Raw genomic sequence first — 23112 nt, forward strand, 5'->3', positions numbered from 1 at the left:
AATCATAATCATTCCTCGGTGCTGAGTGAAAGTGGTACAACGCTGCTTGATGAAGGGACATTCATCACATCAAGGAAAGACAGATAACAGAGAAACCACTAAAGGATAGACAGTTCTTCCTTTTTTTTTTTTTCTTCAAACACATTTCCCTTTATTGGCATGGTGAGGCTGATGAGAATTGCACATAAAAAATAAAATTCACAAGAAAGTAGTACAATAGGTAGAACCACAAAGGCATTGGTAAGGACTTGGCAGAAGGCAACGTGGATAGGACGCATACAGGTAACAACCTAGAGCAACCCCCCCCCCCTCGCCCCCCTCCCCTCCCTCTCCATACACACACACACACACACACACACACACACACACACACACACATCCAGAACGCACACATGGCAGCCTAAAATCACACACACATTTGCCAATAAACATTTTGTCCTTCCAAAAGAAACATGATTACCCAACAAACGTTTAAGCAGTGGCAGAGTACTCAATGGGTCATATTATTAAAAAGTCTGCCACAGTTTGAAATTTGAACCAGGAGTTGTTATAATATATTGCTACTCTAGGCAATTTACAAAGCATTCTTTCTTTTTATTACAATGATTAAAGCCACATCTATCAAATGGGACACGACACCATTACCCAAACGCTATACAGACAGCAAAAAAGTAAAACAATGTCTTAATACACAGGTACAAGTTTTCTCTCCCCACCACCCCACCCCCAATTCTTCCATCAACCAATTTTTGCCTCTTTGCATCATAGAAATTAGCTGTTTCTTGTCTCCACAGTCAAACTCCATGAAAGAAAGCCTGTGATCAGCAAAGCTTTTATACAAAAGATTTTTCCTTCCTGTGATGGAAGCTGGTTCTCTCATTACTTGGCTCGCGCTAGAAACGGGATATTAATTGAACCAGAAACCGCAAGGTTACCTTTTATGTCACGTTGACGGCGCTGTGATATCTGGACTGTGAGCAGGGGAGGGGAGGTTGGGGAGAGGGTGGAAGAGGGAATGGGTGGAAAAGCAAGGGGAGGAAGGGAGAGGGAGCTGAAGGAACGGGGAACAGGGTGTGGCATGCCATACATTGTTGACTAATTTTCTATAGGCTTATAGAATGTCACTGAAAATCTGCCACTTGAGACGGCTGACAGGCAGACACCCAGAGTGGTTTAGGCTGTACCAACTTGGCATCCGGTAATAGCCATGCACTACACAACAAACAGTTTCAACTCGACACATTTTTTTTTACACACAGGGTGGAGTTAAGAGGCAGTCACATTTGCACAGATGTCACAAGGTAATGCGTGCGATACAATCACATAGACTCGGCTACATCTTAAAGGGAAGCGCAAGTGGGAGCGAGGATGTTAGAGTGTTCAACAAGTCATGTGATGAAATGCCAAGATACTGGAGTGGAGGAATCCTAACTACCAGCGACTGGGTAATGGGTCAAGTCCAAAAATCACACAATAGGAGCTAAAATACAACTCTGAAAAATAATTTATTGCTTTTTATATAGTTTTTTTATTTATATCATTATTAATCATCTTGTAATTATTGTGAATAATATTAATATATATATATATATATATATATATATATATATATATATATATATATATATATATATATATATATATATATATATATATATATGTGTGTGTGTGTGTGTGCGTGTGTGTGTTTTACATCAAATACAAGATCTTTAAAAAATTCAGGAAAATGAAATTGTAAACTTTTGTTTGGTATTCACATAATCAAGCATGAGCGGAGTGATGACAGCATGTCACGTGTTCAGCGGTGCAACAGAATGCCTGTAAAATCATTTTATTGCTTCATGTTCTGCATTTGTATGGAGACGACCCAGCTAGGTGCTGCAGATGGGACTGAGAGTGGAGACAAATTACCAACAGGATGAGAGTCTGACTGCTGGACTGATTAGCTGAATGTTTTGATTGTTTCAAAAGGCATAGAAGGTAATATCATCCCACCAAACCATTTATTGTACACCCTGTCTAGTGATTGAAAGTTAAATAAAAAAAAAAACAAACCAAAAACATAAATCAAAAGACAAAACACAAAAAGCAAATAAATCTCATGAGGTACACCATGTTAAATGGAGTTCATAAATATTTCTGATTCAAATATTTAAATAAATAGATAAATATGTTTAGAATGATTGAAATGATCTGAACGTTTTTGCTTTTACTGTGAACAATGAAAAATGTAAAAAGAAAAATCAGAATTACATATATTCATACAAATATATGTATATATATATATATATATATATATATATATATATATATATATATATATATATATATATATATATATATGTATATATATATATATATATATATATATATATATATATATATATATATATATATATATATATATATATATATATATATATATGTGTGTGTGTGTGTGTGTGTATGTGTGTGTGTGTCTGTATGATTGCTTCAGAAATCATTGATAATAATTTAAAAAATGGGGCATTTTTGTTTACAATCATGAAAAACACGTTAAAAATGCATTTTACACTGGTTGTTTAAGCAAAAACACTGATTGAGAAACTTTAAAAAACAGAGAAAACTATACATGGTTGACTGTTCTTTTCCCCACCAAAAATAACTTAAAAAAAAGGACATTTGTTCGCATGCTCCTGCAAAATGAGCAATCGGACATGTCTTTTTTTCTTCTTTTCTTTTTTTTTGTACAATCATATTATGTCTTCTAAACATCATGTAGGTGTACAATATGTTTTACATTATTGTAATTACTACAGATCGACATTCTAAATTAAGAAATTTTCTCTTCATTTAAAAAAAGGCTGCGTTTTACAGTGCATAGCTGTAACAAATAAAGAACTTCAGTATTTACATAAAATAAAAATATTCCTTTTTTTTAATAGTATTTGTAAATACACTGCTACATTTCTCCTTAAAATGTAGACAACAATATTACCTTGAGAATAGTCACCTCCAAGATACAATTACCTATACTCTTGTTTGTAATGTAACACCAGATCCAAACACCAGATTTCAAAAAAGCAAAAGGAAAGAAAAAAAATCAACAGCAAAAGGAAACAGATCTGGCTGAACAAGCTTCATGTCTTCACCCAAAAAAAAGAAGAATTGTGGGTATTGTAGTGCTTGGAGAAAAATAAATCACGGGTTTTTCTTTTGTTTTCGTCCTCTTCCACGGATGGTTGTACAGCAGTAGTGTGCATCAAACCTGTGCACCAGATTCTGAGGGTTCACTGGCCTTCCCACAACGTCTCTTCCCAGCTCTTCAGCAGCTATGTTCATGTAAACTTTATTTTTAATATATTCATTTATATTGATAAAGGTCTTTAGACTTATTCTTACACACTCTCTGACAGAGTGTAAAACTTCTGGTAGTCTCATCAAATAAGCGAGAAACAACAGTGAGGTATAAGAAGTCCCTCTTTGTGACAGACAGCGGGTGCCACTGAACTGGTTACCTTCTCAGGCTGCACTGGGCCTCCCTCAGCAAGCTGTCAAAATCCATGGAGTCATACTTGCTTTTAGTGGAAGCCGGATCAAAGTCGTCCGAATGGGAGTCTGGAAGGTAAAGCAGGGCTGTGGTTAATGTTGATCAGAACAGTGCTTCTTTGAACACCATAAGGTTTACCTTGCTGTTCTCAGAAAAGGGATTCATGGTGTCAGAGTTCACAGAATATTCTGCTTGCACACGTATTGCTCAGTCATGTGTAGCCTCAATGCTAATTTCTGTCATCAGCATCTTGCCAACAAAAGAAATGTTTCTGTTTTAAATACAAGAGGAAGTACAGTGGTGGTGAACTCTCCTAAAATGATACCACATTTCACATTAACACACAACCTGGCATATTCTCTGACAGAGTCAAAGTGTAAGTTGGTTAGATGCTAGAAAATTTCATGGCTGGCTGGAGTCAGTAGTTAAAAACACTTGTCAAACAATAACTGCATGCTACAGTCTGCTCCTATAGCATGAAATTCAAACCTTGATTCTGCCTCTAATTTTTTTGTTTTAATTCACCTTATAAAGGTTTGAAATATGGCTAAACAAAATTAACACAGCAAACAGACAATACAAACAAGTGATAACATAGAGAAGATGATAATTAACGACTCGCGGTGTGGTCTACAAATTAATGCAATTGTAACACGTTTCCGTTCCCTTTGTTTTGCTTCTTTTCTTTGTTTTTGATTGTATAAAAGGATAGTTGGTTTTTGTTTTTGTTTTTTCTTAAATTTTGATGTGCTGATATAATACTTTGCTATGTTTACTAATGATGACAAAGGTTTCACCAGCAGAATAGACATTAAAACCACTCTCACACATGCATTGATGTCCTAAAATGTTTTGGAGATGTTCTAGAGTGGGGGCATGTGGGAAATAAAACATTTGTATTTGCTCCAGAATCAGAGATTTTCCACTCAGGCTGGTACTGAAATCTCCAGATCACCGTACGAATGTGCCGACAAATATCTCAGCTGTGTGTATGACCTGTGGGAGTGTGAGGCGGTAAGAGTTTGTCCTTTCTGCTGATCTGTATGCTGCTTTCTGCTCGTTCCCTGCTGTTGTTGATACATACAGATACCGATCCATGTGGTACTCATATCAACGCAATAAGGAGCTTCATCTGCCATTCTCAAAGTGTTTCCGATGATTTCCACATAGTGCGTCTGCATCACGTGCTGCGTGACAGCCATTCCCATGCATCAACTTCTTTGCATTTCCAGTGGGGAGGGCGGATCCCCAGCAGAATGCCTCCTTCTGTGAAGTGCTTGTGTGAAAAACACTGGACCGAATTGTCCAAACTTTCTCATTAGAATCTCTGACGTCCACGTGTGACAGCAGTTTGGGTGCATTGTCAACTGTACACGCCTTATGTAATTTATCCATAATAAAAAAATGAGCAAATAAATTAGTTCATTCAAGATTTTTGTTGAATTTCTCTAAAAATGTCTCAACTCTAAAACTTTCAAATTCAGTATTAACATGTCACATAAATGCTATGGGAGGTACTTTTTTCTGTTTGAGGAAAAAATGCTGCTGCGTTCAAACGCTGGAAACTGATTTTAAATGTAAACATATTTTAATTCATCAACTCTTTTTCTTGATGAACTGTTGACAAATTGCAACGGTAAAGTGCTTCTCTCTGGAAACGGAGCTGTCAGGGTGCAACATGTAATATGCATTACTCCAGTGCATCTGGAGAGACACATGCTACTGATTATTCATTCAAAGGTATGTTGCATGATCGTACACATATTGATTATGCATTCAAAGTATGAAATTTCTGAGGCAGTGGGAGACGAGAATACGGGCAACCGATATTAAACCGCATCCTTCCATCAGCCCATCTCTCATATGTCCTGTTTTTTTCTTTCTTTCTTTCTTTCTTTTTTTTTTTTTTTGATCGACCTGATAATATATAAAGAGTATCTTATCTGAGCCAACAGACAGCTTCACAAATGGGGCACCTACAGGGCCCAGCAGCACACTCCACGAGCTTTGAGAAATGGGAATGACCGTGGCAGCTCGGAGACGCCAGTAGTGATCTAATGCAATGGCCGAGGGCTGGATTGTGTCTCACCGCACACCTTGAGGGATGAAAAATACCCAGGTGCTCTACTTAAAACTAATGGACAGTGTCTCAAGGAAAAAAAAAGAAAGGATGAGAAGAGTTTTGGATACCACACTATTAGAAAATGGTCCTCTCAATCTCTTTATCTTGCACTATCAATATGAGGCTGACTGAAATAGCCTGTTTCTGACAGAGGCAGTTGAATGAAGGCCTTTCCATTTCACTAGACTGATTAGTCAATCTTAGTATAATGTCTTTCCTCTAGGCTTTGGGATTAGCAACTGTTTCTGTGTGTCATGTACTCCTTTAAAAGGCTAAAGGCTTAAAGCATGTGCTTTTAAAATGTGGTAACCGCTTCATTATTGGGTAAAGGGCTTCCTCTTCTCCTCTCAAGTAGCCCATTGACCATCTTGAAGCAGTTCCTTTCAGAATCTTTGACTTCACATATGGCTGTTAAAATGCAAGAGTCAATACCTATCTTACATGCCATTATCAATTGGAGGAGATGATCTTTTGTGCCTGCGCAAATACCTCAAATAATGACGGATAGCTTGCACGTCTCACTGCCTTTAGTTATTGTGCAGCAAACAGAGGAAAATAAAGTACTTGACTTTCTCCATGTCTCAAAAGTGGAGCATCACACCAAAGGAAAAAAGCCTCGATTTCACTGATTGCTTGCATTATTTATCAAATGAATCATTCAGGCTTCTGCTGCATCCATTCCAGTTAGATTTCTGTTTGAGGTTTATGTGTCTGACCAACATAGAAGCTATGTATGTTCACTCTGGGGAGTCACTTAGATGAATTCCGCTATACTGCAGTCTGCCGCCACCCCCACACTCCCAGCAAAGTGAACTCCTGGAGGGGGCTCCTTCCACCTCCCCCCCATCTCTCTTTTTTTTAATATAATCTCTCTTCTTACAATCTACCTCCTCGTACTCTTTAAAGATTTTCCACATTACCTACCAGTACTTGAAAACACACACGCTTCCAAGTGCTATCTTGCCCACTAATATCTCACTTTTCATCTCAACACAGTAGAAACATGCTTCCACATGAGTAATGGAGTGTGCCTTGTTCTTCCTTAAGATACCACAGCTACCAGCATAGAGGAAATGGAGCTCTATTCTTGGCATGTTCACCAACTGACCTCTGCCCTTGCTTTGCAATCTTGAGCCACAAATGCCTCGTGGAGACATCTGAGGCTGCAGGAATTGTTATCAGCACAAAGACGGGTTATGTTTTGATCTAGAAGCATCACTCAAGGCTTTTTGCTGTCTTATTCAATCCACCCTCCCTTTCGCCTCTTTTTACTGACAGTCTTCAAGACACGCAAATACACTGCATGGCTGCCTGCAGGGGGTTGATGAAGAGAACAACAAAACTACTCTTACCCAAGTCTGTGTAATGCGATTTGCTGAACTGCTTTTGTCCGCCAAAGCACAGCTCGAACTGGGGCTCGTTGGCTCTGCGTAAGGTGTGTCCGTTCTCAAGGGCGGCAAAGGCGTCACAAGTGTAGCGGTACGTGATGAAGCCGAAATTGTCCCTGGTTAAGAATAGAAAGCGACACGTCAGAGTGTTGCCATGGGGTAACAGTGACTTAACAGAAGACTTCGATGACGATCATGCTATTTATATGCAAAAGAGAATCAATAAATGTGTATCTTTGGGGCAAAGTGGGTGTAGAGGTAGATGAAACAGGAGACACTATTAGACTACTAAAGTTCCATCTTTGTCACTTTGTCAAAGTTCAGCCGTTACAGTGGAGGAATTTGGTCTGACACAATCAAGAGATTAGGAATGAAAAAGTAAACGTCACCCAACCTGGCTGCCATAAAGATGCAAACCCACACGCTGAGAAAATCCTGGGGCCTTACCCATCATCCCTCAAGTTCACTGCACATTCTTCAATTTCTCCGAAGACTTCAAAGCGGCGCTTCAACTCTGTCCGGGTGCAGTCGGACCTCAGTCGCCCCACGTACACCACCCGTCTCTCCTCCTGCTCGTTAAGAGGAAAGACAGAGCCGGTGCAAAGAGATTAAAAGGGGGGAGGCTGTTTTTCCATTTCCCCCTTCTCTTTCTTCACCAGGCTCTAATGAATTGGACTTGATCACTCCTGTGGATACCGCTGCTGACTTTGGGTCCCTGTTTTCGTCCCTCCTCTCTGTCTGTCTATCTGTTTGTGTTCCGCTGTGATTGGTTTAGCTTCCTTCCTCTTATCTGATGGGGTTGTAGTTTGGAAGCGCCTTCAATCTACCTTGACACTACAATTCCTCTTTCTCTCTGCAACTCATCAACCAGAGGCAGAGTGATTTTTATCAAATGATGCCATGTCTTAAGTTTGGGGCTGCTTCTTCTTTTGTGAAGTTTAAAAATAAAGCTGTGGGGTGATTTGCTTATAGATCAGAAGATGCTGCCTCTCTCGTTCACTCTCTCTCTCCATTTCCATCACAGCTTTTGAGTCACAATTCACAGAAAAAAATTTGGTCGCTAAATGAGAAGTCTGTTAATTTTAAAGGAATACTAGTCGACAGGAAGCATTAAAAGCAGCCGTACGCAGCCACAACACAGAAAAACACTGATTTCTACGAACTTCAGAGGACATCGGGGTCACGGTGGAATAATTTCGGAACAAACTGCGCCGGGCTCCAATTATAGCTTTTGAGTAGTTACATGCATCTGCTAATCATATAATACAGTTGAGTCCCAGGGCTATACTGTATCACTACTATGATATATTTATTCATCCATGTACTTGCTATTAGTGGGCCAAGTCCACCGAGGCTTTTAGTATTTCTAAATGCTGTCTTGAGAATTGTAGCAGCATATATGTAAATCAGTTGCCTGGTACTCAACTCAAAGTTCACCTTTGCCCATTTGGCTTGTAGCTGAAAACAATACAAATTAACTACAGATTACTGTAAAGCTGTTTCCACCCTCTTTCCTGCTTATATGCTGTTTGCGACTAAAAAAAGTACTTGCTGAATTAGGGGTTTTGTTGCTGACAGCTGATAAATAGGTGGTCTTTTCTTGATGGCACCCTGAGGGCTGCTTTTTGTGCGTGTGAATGAGTGAAAGAATGAGGCAAAAACAGAGCGAGCAAGCGAGACAGACGCACAGAGAGGCTTTCGCATCCCTGGCCTCCCAAACCTCATTTGACAGCTTGAGCTGGACTGCTCATACTTGTTTGTCTTTCCGTCTCAGAAAAATGCCTGCATGCTGCGCCACGTTTGCATTACTGCATCACTTAATGTGTGCTTTATCAACGGGTGGGAGCAGCGATGTCCCAATGGAAACCTGAGTAATTTCCCACTGAGACAAGGAGAGTGGAGATAAGGGAGAAATGTGATATTCACTGAATCAGGGCGAATTTTGAAATGGATACAGAAAAAAGGGAACGATCTCAACAGAATCAGAGTCCATTTCCTTTTTGTATACCCTCTCCTCTTCTTGCTCTGTTAGATTCTATTTCTGACTATTTTAACGTTTTACCCCTGTGGTGTGATTAATAAGAGTCGACAGCGTTTCCAGATGACAGAGATGTTAAAAATACACAACCCAGAGATAAAGAGGAAGGGCCTGTCGCCTGAATCATTCAGGAACTCACTTTGTATGTGTTCTTTCACCAAAGAGACGCTCTGGCACATGGCACGAGGCCGGAGGCTATCTCGTTTTAAGTAATCTGTGTGTCTGTGGGAGGTTTCTGTGGGTTGTGCCACAGTGGTGATTACAAGTGGTCTTTTATCAGCCCTGATGCAGGAAGATGAAGTTGAAATAGACAGAGGAAATGTCACCGCGGTTGCGTCATTTCACTCACTATTGCTTTTTGTCTTTGCTTCTCTCTCTGCTCAGCCCTTTCAAACTCCCGCTTCTCGTAATCCAGGCGGTACTCCTCCCTCTTCAGCCGCTCGTGCTGGTACTCCTCATAGCTGTCATACCTGTAAAGGAGGAGACATGTATGACATCAATCACTGTCCTCCCCCAGGCCCTTAAATGCACCTTTACTGTCGACATTTATGAAGAACAATTGGCAGAATCCACCGAGGACTAGTCCGCTGATGGCTGAGAAGTTGGTTGCAAAGCAAAAGAGATGGACGCCTTAATAAGATGTCTTTCCACCACTGCTATGATTGCGAAGCCTGCAGGATAGGCCCGCGGGAGTGCCGACGAGCAGCGCGGTCGGGGAGCCAGGCAGCTGCAACTGTCAGCACAACTTCACATGTCATTACTTTCTGCTTAGTTAGGGCTTCATCAAGAAGGAAAGTGCTACTTTCTCCCCCACCCCAGACTAGTACAAGACGTGTCTGTTAAGTTTTCAACTGATGAGCGACTCTCTGGCTTGTCGGGTGTCATTAGGCACGTGGGTGCCAAATCAGCTCCGAGCACTGAGATGGTGTCAATCTGGGCCAGTACTTCTCTGCATATGAAATAGTCCCCTCTGCAGTGGCTCGTGGAAAGCTACAGATGCACCAAGTGGCATATGCGTCATTATCGGTGTGTTGTATGACTGTACAAAATTTGTAATTCTTTCATTTTTATCCCTTAAAACACGATTAATTAAACATAACAACAGTGAAAAGGAAATATCTGAAAAATTGCACATTTTTCTGAGTGGAGAGACAAACAGTATCCTAACTTGCTTATCACGTCTGCTCAGACCATCATACATCTTAAAAATCAAAATCTTAAGCAGCTCCATGGATTTAACATTTGTCCTTACCTGAAGCATGCAACTAAACAAAGGTTAACAACGCATAATAAATAGGGAGTTAAATAATTAATTTAAAGCAATCACCTTGGCCTGCGGCTGAGAGGAGATCGAGACTGAGGGTGGGGGCTCTTGTGGGTTCTTGAGCGAAAAGCATTCAAGTCTGTGCTGTGACGAGACCTGAAGGGAAAAACAACAAAAAAAAAAAAGGTGAGAACTTTACCTTAATGCTGGAATGCCGTTAATTTTTTTGCCTGGGGAAAAATTAGAACGCCTTTGAAAACTTTTGACACCTTGATTGATTTGGTAATGCCACCAGAACTGCTTTGACTTTACAGATAAGCACAAAACGCGATAACATTTAACAGTTAATTGTACGTAAAGCGTTTTCTCTCATGAATCATAACTACAATAAATGTATGTGGCATATTGCTTTTTAAAATTTATTTTATCTGCTTTTACACACCTCAGCTAGCTCTGCGAGTACCTAATATCTATGTTCTATACAGAAGTGCTCAATAGTTTAAGCCCTAGTGGCCTCACTGTAGAGCTTGTACCCCAGCACTCCCTGAACTTCTGATGCTCAATTATTGAAGAGCTGCAGAAGAAGGAAGACCTGAATAATGGAAAGAAAGAAGTTTTGGAAGCTCAGTGAAGCAAAGGAATGTCAGTTTAGAAAGATTGAGGATCATAGGCTGTGAAACCTAAAACACGGGACCGTTGCTTTCCAGAATTATTTTGCTAAAATTCTATTTTTCATTTAATGACTGGCAAAGACTCCCTTCTTACTTGGAAAATCTACGTTTTGTTGATGTCAGTTTTTGATCAAACGCCTCGAAAGACTATTACACCATCATTTGTGAGCAAGTTGGTGAACAGAATAAAGCAATTCTGCTGGTTTTATGGAGTAAACTGACCTTTCAGTAATCATGCAAACAAAGTGAATCATTGGCGTGGAGTCCTACACTGTCAAGCGTTCAACGAACCTCCTCTGACACACTGAATTTATTCACATCATTTCCAGCAACTAGTGTCTGCTTCAGTTCCTCTACCAAAAAAAAAAGAAAAAGAAAAAATACAAAACAACAAAAACTCCCTCAGTTTTGATCAAAGGTAAACATGGGAAATGTAGTTCTCACACAGGGCTATGATGATAGCATTCTTTTTTGAGAGGGGTTTGGAGACCACATTCCCACAGACTAAATTTGGCTTTCATCTCTCGGGATGTAAAAGAGAAGAGTTTTCCACTCAGTAAAAACAACAGCTGCCGCTTAAAACAATATCCCCAGTATCAAACGTGATCAAATAAATAAATAAATTACATAAAAAACAGAAGCACTGCATGCAAGGGAGTGAGTAAAGCAGGAGGGCTACAGAGACAGTCAAACGAAACTCCCTGCCTAGAGATGAAAACTCATCCTGTTCAAAAGTCCAGCGCCTCTGGCACCTTTCATGTTCTGTTACTCTTTCCTTTCTTGTTCATCTTTTGTTGGTTTGGGGAGACCATACCTTTGAGCTAATTCTTATTCCCTGTCAGATAAGTTTAAAGTGTCACCTGCTCAAATGAATTATTTCCGTTAATACAACGACTGCAGATAATATAGCTAGTAATCCATTATGGGAAAAAAAAAAGTAGCAGGGAGTCAAATACTCCTGTTAAAAGTTAATAGACTCTCAGAACTAGTTGTTAAGATGTGCTGTCTGACCATGTTATAAAACACTTGTGGGGTGTGTATGTGTCGAAAACAGCCTAGATTTTCATGCAAGACTGTGCAAAATGTTTGAAAGGTGTGAAGGGAGGAGGTTTCCGATGCAATGCAATCATCCGCCGTTAAGTTCAGACGGACTATAAATCCTGTTTAAGAGTCCTCAAGGTCTACCCTGTCTCACACTAGCTCTGATGACTGATCCGGTCTGTGTTACACTCTTAAATTGAACCCCCTGCCACGCTCTGTTTAAAGTGTATTTTTGGGCAGAAGCCAAGGTGCATATATGTGTGTGTGGTTTTGTTTATCTATATTTGTGAGAAATGCGAAAAATTAGAAGCCCATATATGTCAGTGTAAGGTCTTCATAAAACACAGAAAAACAAGGATGTTTGCATGAGCTGGATGAAAAGAGATTTACTTACCATGTGGAGGGGCGTCTGTCCGGAGAGCTGGACAGAGAGCGCCTGCGGTATCGTGATGAAGAGCTGCGGGAGCCGGAGTGGGAACGAGAGCGAGAGCGGGACCCGCTGGTGGTCCAGCAGAAAGGCCTGCTGGGTGACAGGAGAAGGGAGGAAGGTGGGGAGACGGAGCCTCGTGAGGGGGAGCAGCTGGATGGTGGAGAACTCGAGGGAGAGCAGGGAGAGCAGTCAAAGAGTAGGTCCAGAGGGGTGCCCTCCCATGGATAGATGAAGCGACTCTCACGGCCTTCCCCCAGCTCCAGCTCATCATGGAAGGGTAGAAACCCTGGGTGCAGGTAGCTGGAGCCAGGCAGCCTCTGGGAGTAATTGTCATTCTCTTCCTCCTTGAAGGACTGAACAGCTGTAGCCTTGTTGGGTTTGCCGCTTGGTTCTCTGTCCTGGCCACCCTTGGTATAGAGGGCTTGGAGTGGGTAGCCAAAGTGCTTGTTGAGTTCTGCTCTGATTTCCTGGTCGCACAGGGGCTTCCGGCTGGTGGCAGAAATCTGTTGTTGGTCCCTAACAGCAGTGGCCCCTCGTGCGGGGATCTGAGTGGTTTGTTTAAGGGTCTGCTCTCCTAAGCCCCTGACATGGCCTGATTCTCCATCAACAGAGACAAAATTCTCCTGCTTAGCCAAAGGGCCAGGTGAAGGTGATAATGGAGAAGAAAATGATGATGAAGAAGATGTTGGCATGGCTGAGTCTTTACATTCAACAAGACCATTCTTCACTTTGCCAGCACTTGGTAAGGGAGCAGCAGTTGCACCTGGGGTGAATGTCATTTCCACAGCTATAGCCACGGTGGCTGTTCCCCCATCCTTCTTAGTACAAGCTGACGCCTGGCAATAGTCATGGTCGCTGTGGCCATGGGAAGCGGACCTCTTATTGTTGCCAGTGCTGCAATGCTCCTCAAGGCAGCCCCCCACTGCATGTTGAGTGACGGCATAAGGGAGGTCGCTGGATGCTTTGCTCAGCTGTGCATAAAGCTCAGTCTGTTCAGGACCCTTCCTAGTGAGGCCACCAGCTGAGGCACCTGGGGCCGGGGCTGGGGCCAGAGCGCCGGCGCCCAACTCACTCAGCCTGGCTCTTTTGCATGTCAAGGCTGAGGAGGAACATGAGGACAACTTGGTTTTGAGAGATGCTTTGAAAGGATTCTCTTGACTGACTTTGTGTGGGGGCGTTGTAGGTGGTGTCAGACCTAGACAGGGAGGAAGAGACAGAGGTTGGGTGAGAGCAGTAAAATGAAAATAGAATCATAATGCAGCCCACCCCAAGCGTCCCCCTTTCCCTTCTCCCCTCAGTCATCTATAAACCCCCAGGTCAGTTTATGGACAGTGGACGCCGATACATGCCTGATTAAAATATTCACTTTCACTTGGTCTAATCCTATTTTATTGCAATCTTGACAGATTAATGTAATGCTTGGTGTAACTTAATATAGCTGCGCTGTAATATGGATGACTTGCCATTCTCCTCCTCTCTGACCTTGAAAAGATCCATTTTAAAGGGAAAAAAAACAACATAAAACCCTGCAGGCTACGAAGTTAATACATTTAGTGGTGAAAAAAAAAAAAAAAGAAGTAAATGTATCAGATATGTGTCCAGGATATGATGTAGTTCTACAAGCGGTTAACAAAAGAACCTAAACATGCAATAACTAACATGCTGTCACTCGTGTTTTCATGATTATGTAGCAAATCCGTATTTTCTGGGCAACTCTATCAGAGGGCAACGAACGTCACTACGTTTTTATTTTCATTTTGTCATGCCTGGTGATGTTACCGTGGCAAGATGCTGGCTATGTCAAGGAAGCATAGGAAGAACTGGTGATTGGGTTGACATTCTTCTCAGATGGCATGTCCCTACTGCTTGTGCCCCCCCCATCCCTCCATCTCTTCCCTTGCCTCCTACAGATTTATAACCAGACAGATGGCAGTTATATGGGAAGTCCTGAGATGAGCCCCCTTTATAGCATTGTTAATGCACTCACACAAACAGCCGCCACCATTACTCTCATTCTCCCTTCCCTCCTCTTCTTCGGTCTCCTTCTTTCTTTGGTTTAGCCTTGTGTTCCACTCCTTTCTTTCGTTCTTTGTCTGCTATCGTCCCTGGATCAATCTCCATTCCCCCTTTCTGTCACTCTTCATCTTTTCCTGTTTCTTTCTCACACAGAACAAATGTGCCCACACACGCAGGAACGCTTGTCACTAACAGTCTCTCACTGGAGTCAAGCTCAGACACTTTGAAACACCTACGCTCTCCCCTCTTCTTTGCCATTCTTATAATGCACATCATTCTTCCCTTGCCAGCGAATTGCACCAAATGACAGCTATTAGTATCAAATCCTGTGTTAGAATATGCACCAGAGAGACAGCTTGGCAAAGAGAGTGTGGGAGCCTGACACATAAATGTGTACGTTTCTGAAATAACTTGCTCATGTTTGGGATCCATGGGCCAAAGGGTTATCAATAAACTTATTCTCTTGACATGGTTGTAGGTAGGACTGCACATATATACATGCATTATGCCAATTAAAAAAGGAGACAAAAGAAAAGGATAGGGGATGGTAGACAATGCCTGAAAAACTTCTGTTTCACCAATGAAGCGCCATCTGCCCAAAACAATTTGTGCATGGGATCATAAACTAGGAGCCATTAGCAGTGGGGGTGAAATAAATCAGAGTTAGATAAATATGTGCCTCTCAGTCAAACTTGCTACTGATGGATGATCTGCAGACACAAACACCAATCATGCAGACACTGGCAAGAAAACGATGGAACAAGTGAGCACAGCAGAAAGAAATAGGATGGTTTTATCATTTCTCACTCTCTCTCTCTCTCTTTGTCCAGCTGTAAATCGCAAGGAGACCACGGAGCGAATAACAACTCCAGGCTTAAAGAGTTGATCCGGCAGTAAGCTATGCAAATAGCAACACACCGACCACCTCTGTGTCATGAGATACAGTAATTAAAGACAACACAGCAGCACTGGGTAAATCTATTAGCTTGGCAGAGATTAGGCCTGAACAGTCATATCCCAAGGGGGCCTCACTGCTTTTTGTAACCTTTACCGTACCTGTCTGAGAAGGGTCAGCAAACATGTTGGTATTGTTTTTATTTGCAATAAGAAACCATTTGTCAAGGTAAACAATTTACAACTCCTGACAACTGAATGTATATTTATTTCAAACAAGAACATCCACGACAACTCCCAGTAAAGGTTAAAGTTCAGCCACACAGTCAACATAGCTCCATTTGACTATCAGTAACGCACCCATTATCTGTATTGTGGTGGAATGTTACTCTAAATCAGCTAAAAGGACATGCAGCAGCTTACCCCCCTGCACTTTCTGGGATCTATATCCATCAATCTCATACAGCATGAGCCTCAAAAGCTAATCTCTAACTACAAATGGGGCTCAATAACCCAGAGCTTTCTGGACTAATGACTTTCTTGCTAATATTCAATCTTAAATTTACCCAGGATGGAGAAGTCAGCTGAAGGGCTTTATTTGACCAAGCTTGTAAAATGGACGTGGTGGAACAGAACGAACACGCAGATTTGGCCACAGGTCAATAGACTCAACCACGTGCAGTAAAACAGGAGGAAATATTAACTGTGCTTAACTGCCCCGGAGCTTAAGGAGCACTGCTCTTTCCCCTCTTTAGGACCAACAGGCATCCCATTTGACCCTGAAGCTTATCCACACACGAGGGTTAAACAACACTTTAGCCAAAGTCAGAAGGACACAGAGATACTTCCCAAGGTTTGAATTTCTATCCCCCACAAATGGAGGATGCAAGGGAAAGACATGAGCAAGAACAAGGATCATATCCCCCCTCTTGGTAAATGAATACCCAGAAGGGCCAGAGTGAGAGGCCAAAGGGCAATCATTTCATTTTTACTGATCTACAATGATGAAGCCTAAAGAAATGTGTAGTAACCATTATTATCACTTTTGTGTCTTAATGGCTTATTGCACAATTTATTCTTCTAATGAATTACAATCCAACAAAACAAATACTGCATCACCAATACTTTGAATTATGCAGCGATGCCCTCACACCGGCATATTACACTGGAAATTACTTCCAAGTCAATGGATCAAAAGGACTGCATGAGAAGAGACTTCCGGACGGGAAGGCACATATCATCATGACAAAACTGAATTACAAAGCTTAAGCAATTAAGGCAATACCACTGCCATTTCGATTTCCCTGTGATGCGTGGGCAAGGTAAGATGTCAGTCAGAGAGCATTAGGATCCAATGGAAAAAAAGGCATATTAACTCTTCAATTATGAAGAACAGGGAGTCATGGGCGGGTTTTTGCTGTTAAACCCCAAAGAGATTGGAAAGCCTAATCAATACTACACATAAAAGCAATCTCATATGCCTTCACTTTGAACTCTGAATGGTGACAGTGATCAAGATGCTAAAAAATTCAGCGTTAACCCAAAACAAGCTACAATACCCAAGAAATGAAAGTTATTCGGGGTTTGTATAATATATAGAGATTTTAGAGGTGATAAGTTAAAGTATGCTTACCTGGGGTTCCAGCAATCTCCACACTTAATGTGCGTTCAATGGTTTTGTTCTCAAACGGTGATCCCTTGTGGTCACTGCAAGACAAAAAATATGCAAAATCTTACTTGTCAGGTGGAAGACTTGGAAAGTGAAAGTTTTGTGATATAAGAAATGGAAATGAGTCACAAAAATGCCTCCATTTGGATTTTAGTCTGTATAGTTTTCTTTGGCTTTGTCTTTTGTTGTAGTTGTTGCTTTTTGCCTAGAATAATGTGGAAAAACTTCTCACACTTACTTTGGAGACTCTGGGGTCAAAGGTAGTGGCAAGGTGGTTGGTTTGGCTGCAGAACACAAAGGAGCATGGGTAATTATTGACCTAAGTATGACACTCAAGGCAGAAGAGAAAAGGTCCACATTCTGCAACAATTATCCCTAAATTTCCTCAACAAATACAATTATTACTACAAAAAAAAAAAAAAAACACCATCCCTAGTTATAAATACTTTCTATGGACACTAATATACAAAGGTTTTTTTTTTTTTTTTTTTTAATCAAATTGACCCCAATTTTAACAATTTACTCTCTTAGGATTTACTGTTTACTCTGTGAGGCAGGATGGAGTGATGGTTTAAGAAGTGTCTAGACACAGACAGACTGCGCTCAAGACAACATACAGATCATAATGGAATAAAAACATACAGAGACAATGCCACAAACAAGACATATGACAGTGGGTGAGCCCCTCGCTAGACAATAAAGTCATATCGCATGCACCATCAGCAGAGGAGGGGGGAAAAAAAAGAAGGAAGAAAGGAGAGTCAAGGAAGCTTGTGCAGTTGCCCGAGGCTCTGGCCGACTTTGTGCTCCAGCTAAGAAAATGTGGCTTTGGTAGCACGATGCTAAAGAGCAGGACCAGGGATCTCAGTCTAAATGTACATGTTCAGCACACTCAGCTCAATCAGCCAAAGATGGTTCAAGGAATCAACTTTGTGAATGCAGGGTGTGTAGTAGCAAGACAAGGCTCACCCCTTTTTCCATCCCCTCCTTTTTTTCTCTCCTAAATTTCACTCTTTAATTTTGAAAAACAAAAAAAAAACCCACCAAAAAAAAACAACCAGCCTAAAAACATAACAAAATGCCTCCTGGACTAGCGAAAAGCATTGGCGAGCAGGCTTTCTGCAGTCATTGGTGTTTATGTCCTCAGAATGACTGTTAGATTCACATTAGAATACGGGTTAGTTGTGAAATCAAACTCGGAAATGGTTAGAGCAAGAGCGGGAGAAGAGAGAGCAGAGATAAGGCCAGTGGGGGGATGCAGTCATGATTACCTAACAACGGGTGGCCCTGGTCATCTGGGTGCTCGCTGAGTGCCTGCCTGTGTGGGTGCCCTTGCCCTTGTATGATGCAGGGAGGGGTGGGCTCTGCAATGCTAGTATATGGGATGAGTGGGCTTGGTGGGCCCTGTGAGAGCACCGCTGCAGGGCTGCCCATGACATGGTCATCATCATCATCATCAATAACACCATCACCATCATCATCATGGTCAACATCCTCCCCATAGCCCCCCTGGTTTGGCCACACCAGGTCAAGTCCAAAGCCCATGTCTAGCCCTGGTTCTAGCTGGCTGACCCAGTTCTCAAGGTCTAAGGTGAAAGGTGACAACAGGAGTCCTGAATCAGGCTCGTCAACCAGACATTCTCCCTCTTTTTTATGATTGGTGGTCTGTCTGACCTCCTTCTCTTCCTTCTTCGAAAAAACCTGGGCTGGGCTCTCAGATCTCTTATTACCTGCTGATCTGCTTTTATTGCTATGTAAAGGGACGATTGTGGGTGAGGGTAGGTTGGCCTGGAACTGAGAGGGCCTCTGTTTGGAAGTAAGCAGCTGGCTAAGTAAAGGGTGCCCCGGCTTCTCATCTCTTTTCTTTATTGTCACTGTGATGTGCGGAGTGCGGCTGGCACTGCTGCTGTTACTACGGCCTTGCCTGCCAAAGCCCTCACTAGCCTGAGTGGCGCCTGCAGCCTCTCGGCAATGCTCACAGCTGTGACTCACCTCTCGGGGAGGGAGGGAATAAGAATGCATATACCTAATAAACCTAGCGGCGGCCAGGCGGCCCACATCGCCTGGCGGCCTTCCTTCTTCACTTGGCGGCCTGTGCTCCAGTTTGGGGCGGGCATGGCCGCAGGTGTAGGTTCTGTGGCCAACAGGGATAGAGGCACCCTCCGACTCCTTAACCCCGTCATCGTGAGCGCAACGCTGCCACTTCCCAGCCCCAACACCAGCCATATTACACTCGCCTGCAGCCCGGCTCTCACCTCGCTGGTGATGCTGCTGCGGCGGTTGCTGCTGCTGCTGTTGTTGAGATGGCACAGCGGACTTCTTCTTGGAGGTGGTGGTGGAACAGGAGGAAGAGGTGGATGACAGGGAGGAGAACGAAGAGGTGGATGATGAGGATGGCGACGAGGAGGAGGATGAGGCACCGAGACCCAGGCCACTCTTGTCTCTGCTACTGGCCCCTCCCCAGGCGCCCTTGGCTTCACTGGCTTTGGTGTGGAGCAGGATGTCATCGGTGGCCGTTAGGTATTTCAGCAGCTCAGTGCAAGGCCGCCTCACCGGGCGGTTCTGTTGGCTAGAGCCCCCTCTTGTTTTACCATTCCAGGGGCTCTCCGTCTGTACAAAACAGAAAAAAAGGGACACAATTGCTAAGTTTGCTTAAGATAAAAGTTTGTGTGTACAGTACAGCTGATCGAGTTGTGAGAAATGCTAAGTACTCCAAGACAAAAACATAAAAGTAGAACGAAGTGGAGCCACAGAGAGGCTGAATGGGTGACTCAAGCAAGCCAGAGCACAGTAGTCGCCCGAGTGTCTGGGAGGGGATGGTGGGAGTGCCGTCCGCCCATCATCTTAATTACGTGGCCCCCCAAGCACCACCGCGCCACTCTGTACGTGCACCATGTCCTCCGGGAGTCCTCATTCGCTCTGCTCCAGAAATGGATGACTCAAAGGCACAGTATGAAAATAGACTCAGCGAGGAAGGTTGACGCACTGAATGTGCATCGTACGCAGGGCACACAAAAATCTGTTTGTGATGTGTTTTACGCGCAATGTGAACAGATACAGATCCTTTTCATATTTAGCAGATTTTAAGCACTCAATAAAGCATAGCAAATGAAAATTTCAGACATTTTTGCCAAGCAAGAGCAAACAAGCTCTTAAGTGTATGCTGTACATGGCAGTGTAAATAAATGTTGCATTCTGACATAAAAAATGTAATCACATCATCAACTGGTACTTATAATGACTAAGATTATACCTTAATCAAACCCATCCTGATAGTAAATACTGTTTTCAAGTCATCTAATGAGAACATCACAGCTAATATTTTGATCTTGGTATCTCAAGACATCAATCTCATCCAAGTGTTAGGTTTTTTTTTCTGTTTTTTTTTTTTACTCTAACAGGCACTATACTAAGGCATATAAGTGTTGGAGCTAATGAGACAACAGTGCCGATGCCTCGCCTGGAAAGCCCAACAGCAATCAGCCTGTTTTCATTACAAGACAGCCCCCTGGGATAGCAGACTGCTAAAGCAGAAGTCTAAAATCTTCTGAAGGTGGCCACCAAAAAAAGGAAAAAAAAAAAAAAAGTGACAAGAAGTGAGAGTGAGAGAGAGCGAGACAGAGAGAGAGAGAGAGAAACAAAAATGAGCACGAGCAGAATGAGAAAGATAAATAAACAGAATGAAATAAGCAGCGAGGCAGTGCATGTATTTTGTGTGTGTGTCCCTACCTTGACGACGGCAGGTGGTGGTCTGATCCGGTGGTTGCTGCTGGCTGCATGGTTCTGTGCCTTGCCACCTGTGTATTGATTATAGCTGAGCTGGGAGTTTGCGGGTGCCAGAAGGAGCTTCTTCAGCTGCAAATGGACCCAAACAGCACCAGAAGGGTAGGAGAAGGAGGGGAGACGCACTATGTTATGTAAATGAACATTTTCCTTCAATTACACATCATATTCTAGTTGACTGCTACTACAGTTTAAAAAAAACATACACTGTGACAAGACAGCTGTATGCAGTTTATAGAAATGGAAAAAAGACGTTTTTTTCATCTTGTGTAGGTGTTTTTGTATAAACAATACCAGGCTTCTCTCTTGTGATTGAATAAACACATTCAGGCATTTCACTAAAGGTCATTTGGAAAAAAACAGGCATGGAATAAAATGGACTATACGGTAAAATAACATAACATTTTGGGTCAAAGCATTAAAGTTAGAAAAATGCCAATATGGTACGGTCATGAGTACATATAACAGGACAATTATTTGCTGCCTTTTACTGGGAAGTCAGGGGGTTTTATGGGTGCGCTGGGATGAGTTGAGACCAACTGAAAATAAATGAGATAGGATGAATTTCAGTTTCCCCCCTTTCGTTATGTAGCAGCTTTATTTCTTGGGCTGCAGTAATGTGTCAACAACAGTTGGCCCCACCACAGTATTCATGTCATTGAATTGCCACCACAATAGGAGTGTTATGTAATTAACACAAAGCAGCAAGCACTCTTATCCATTCCCTTTCCATTACATCTTCATCTCTAATTAAATATGAAGCACAACTTGGGCAGGGCTAACCAAAAAATTTGGTGCGCAACCGTTCAAAGCCTTTGCTTTTAGATTGTTAAAAAAGGAAACAACGATGTCTTTAGACATGGTGCCAGGGGAGAAACTTGTGTTTAGACTCTGAAGAGGATGGTGTAGTAGCTGTTGGTGTTACCAAAGACGGCTCTTCGGGCTCTGGGGTGCGTGGTGAGCCGTCAGGAGAGGAAGGACAGCTCCGGTCACTGGCATTGGTCACGTCCCCATCTGCCAGGGCCTCAAACGAAGGCAATCCGTCCTCATCCACCGGGATGCTGTCCAGGGTCTCTGTGAGCACTGCCAGCAAGTTGGCCTCATTTTCTTCATCTATCTTCTTAGGAGGGGGAAAAGGAAGAAGACAAGAAAAATAGGGCATTTTAGTTAAGAGAAAAACATATATTTTACATTGGGTGTAAAGGTGCTTTTGGGTGTGTGAAACCTTTTTTTTTTGTGTTAATATAGGAGTTTTTATTCATATTTCTTTTGCAGTGGTAGAACCCAGTGTATTCTCGAAACCCTCAGAAAGACAAAATTCTACTTGCATGTATGTGAGTCAAGTCTGACTCTCATATTTTAAGCATGCAGCTTACTGGACCAAAATAACATCACCAAAAAGAAAACCATTACCAGCGCTGACAAGTACCAAGGAAGACCAACTGTGTTGGAGCAGGTTGGTGTATAGAGAAGGGAAAGCTGAAGGCAACAATAAACAGAAGTTATCTATTCTCTCTTTTCACCCAGAAAGTCTTCAGACAAATGGCGTGCATGCAAAATGTTTGCAAGCAATCCCCAGATAAGGACAATTACAACCCACTAACACCAAATAAATGTGATATATTCAAAATTTTTGACAACTGGTATTCAGGATAAGGATTTGCAGTCAACATTTCATTACAAATAAAGCTTAATCTTGCCACTCAGCCCCACTCTGACGCACCAGAAGAGCCGCGTGCTTGCTACAACTGGCTCTTTAATGGTTCAGATTATTACTGACTGTGTGATATAAAGAGCAATGAATATACAGAGACAGATATCCAGGGAGAGATGTGAGCTGGGAGGTTATGGGGGATAATAGCTTTGCATGTGTGTAGTGAGAAAAAAAACAGGAAAAGAGATTGTGTGATATAGATAGATATTAAGAGTGAGATCGTCATAGCTTGCTTACAAGGGCGTGTGTGTGTCTACGGGTGTGCATGGCTGTGTCTTTTTGCGTTGACCACTGACAACAGGAAGTGCAAGCTCCAGGGGCATAAAAGCCCAGGGGACTTCGAGACAGCAGAAAGATAAACAGCATTTTCACCCTGGGATGCTCTGTGGCCAGCCCAACAAGAACAAATCCCTTTATGCACACGGCAGGATTATCATCACTCGGTGACGGCGTGTGGCCATCATTATGCCATGGGATGGGGGACCAACATCTCAAATACCGGCACTTTACCAAAGACTACTCAGAATCCTACATGTACAACCATATTTTTCTG

At 42.4% G+C, this 23112-nt stretch overlaps 1 protein-coding gene across 2 annotated transcripts in view; it reads right to left on the reverse strand.

Annotated features, from left to right (window-relative positions):
- Nucleotides 1–2445: 2445 nt before the first annotated feature.
- ppargc1a (peroxisome proliferator-activated receptor gamma, coactivator 1 alpha) overlaps nt 2446–23112 on the reverse strand; it is a 35155-nt gene continuing 14488 nt past the window's right edge. The window contains exons 3-13 of one of the 2 annotated variants that reach the window (XM_079257419.1): nt 21771–21965; nt 20792–20917; nt 19318–19672; nt 17301–17346; nt 17027–17100; nt 12448–13678; nt 10405–10497; nt 9427–9547; nt 7487–7608; nt 7004–7155; nt 2446–3597 (exon numbers count right to left, since the gene is read on the reverse strand). In XM_079257419.1, coding sequence (XP_079113545.1) covers nt 3494–3597; nt 7004–7155; nt 7487–7608; nt 9427–9547; nt 10405–10497; nt 12448–13678; nt 17027–17100; nt 17301–17346; nt 19318–19672; nt 20792–20917; nt 21771–21965 — 2619 coding nt within the window. In that variant the 3' untranslated portion in view covers nt 2446–3493. Of the gene's footprint in view, nt 3598–7003; nt 7156–7486; nt 7609–9426; nt 9548–10404; nt 10498–12447; nt 13679–17026; nt 17101–17300; nt 17347–18333; nt 19673–20791; nt 20918–21770; nt 21966–23112 lie in introns of both variants that reach the window. The other variant, XM_079257418.1, reaches the window with a different exon arrangement.

Source organism: Telmatherina bonti, assembly GCF_933228915.1.
Source record: "Telmatherina bonti genome assembly, chromosome: 18".
In the NCBI taxonomy this organism is placed as follows: domain Eukaryota; kingdom Metazoa; phylum Chordata; class Actinopteri; order Atheriniformes; family Telmatherinidae; genus Telmatherina; species Telmatherina bonti.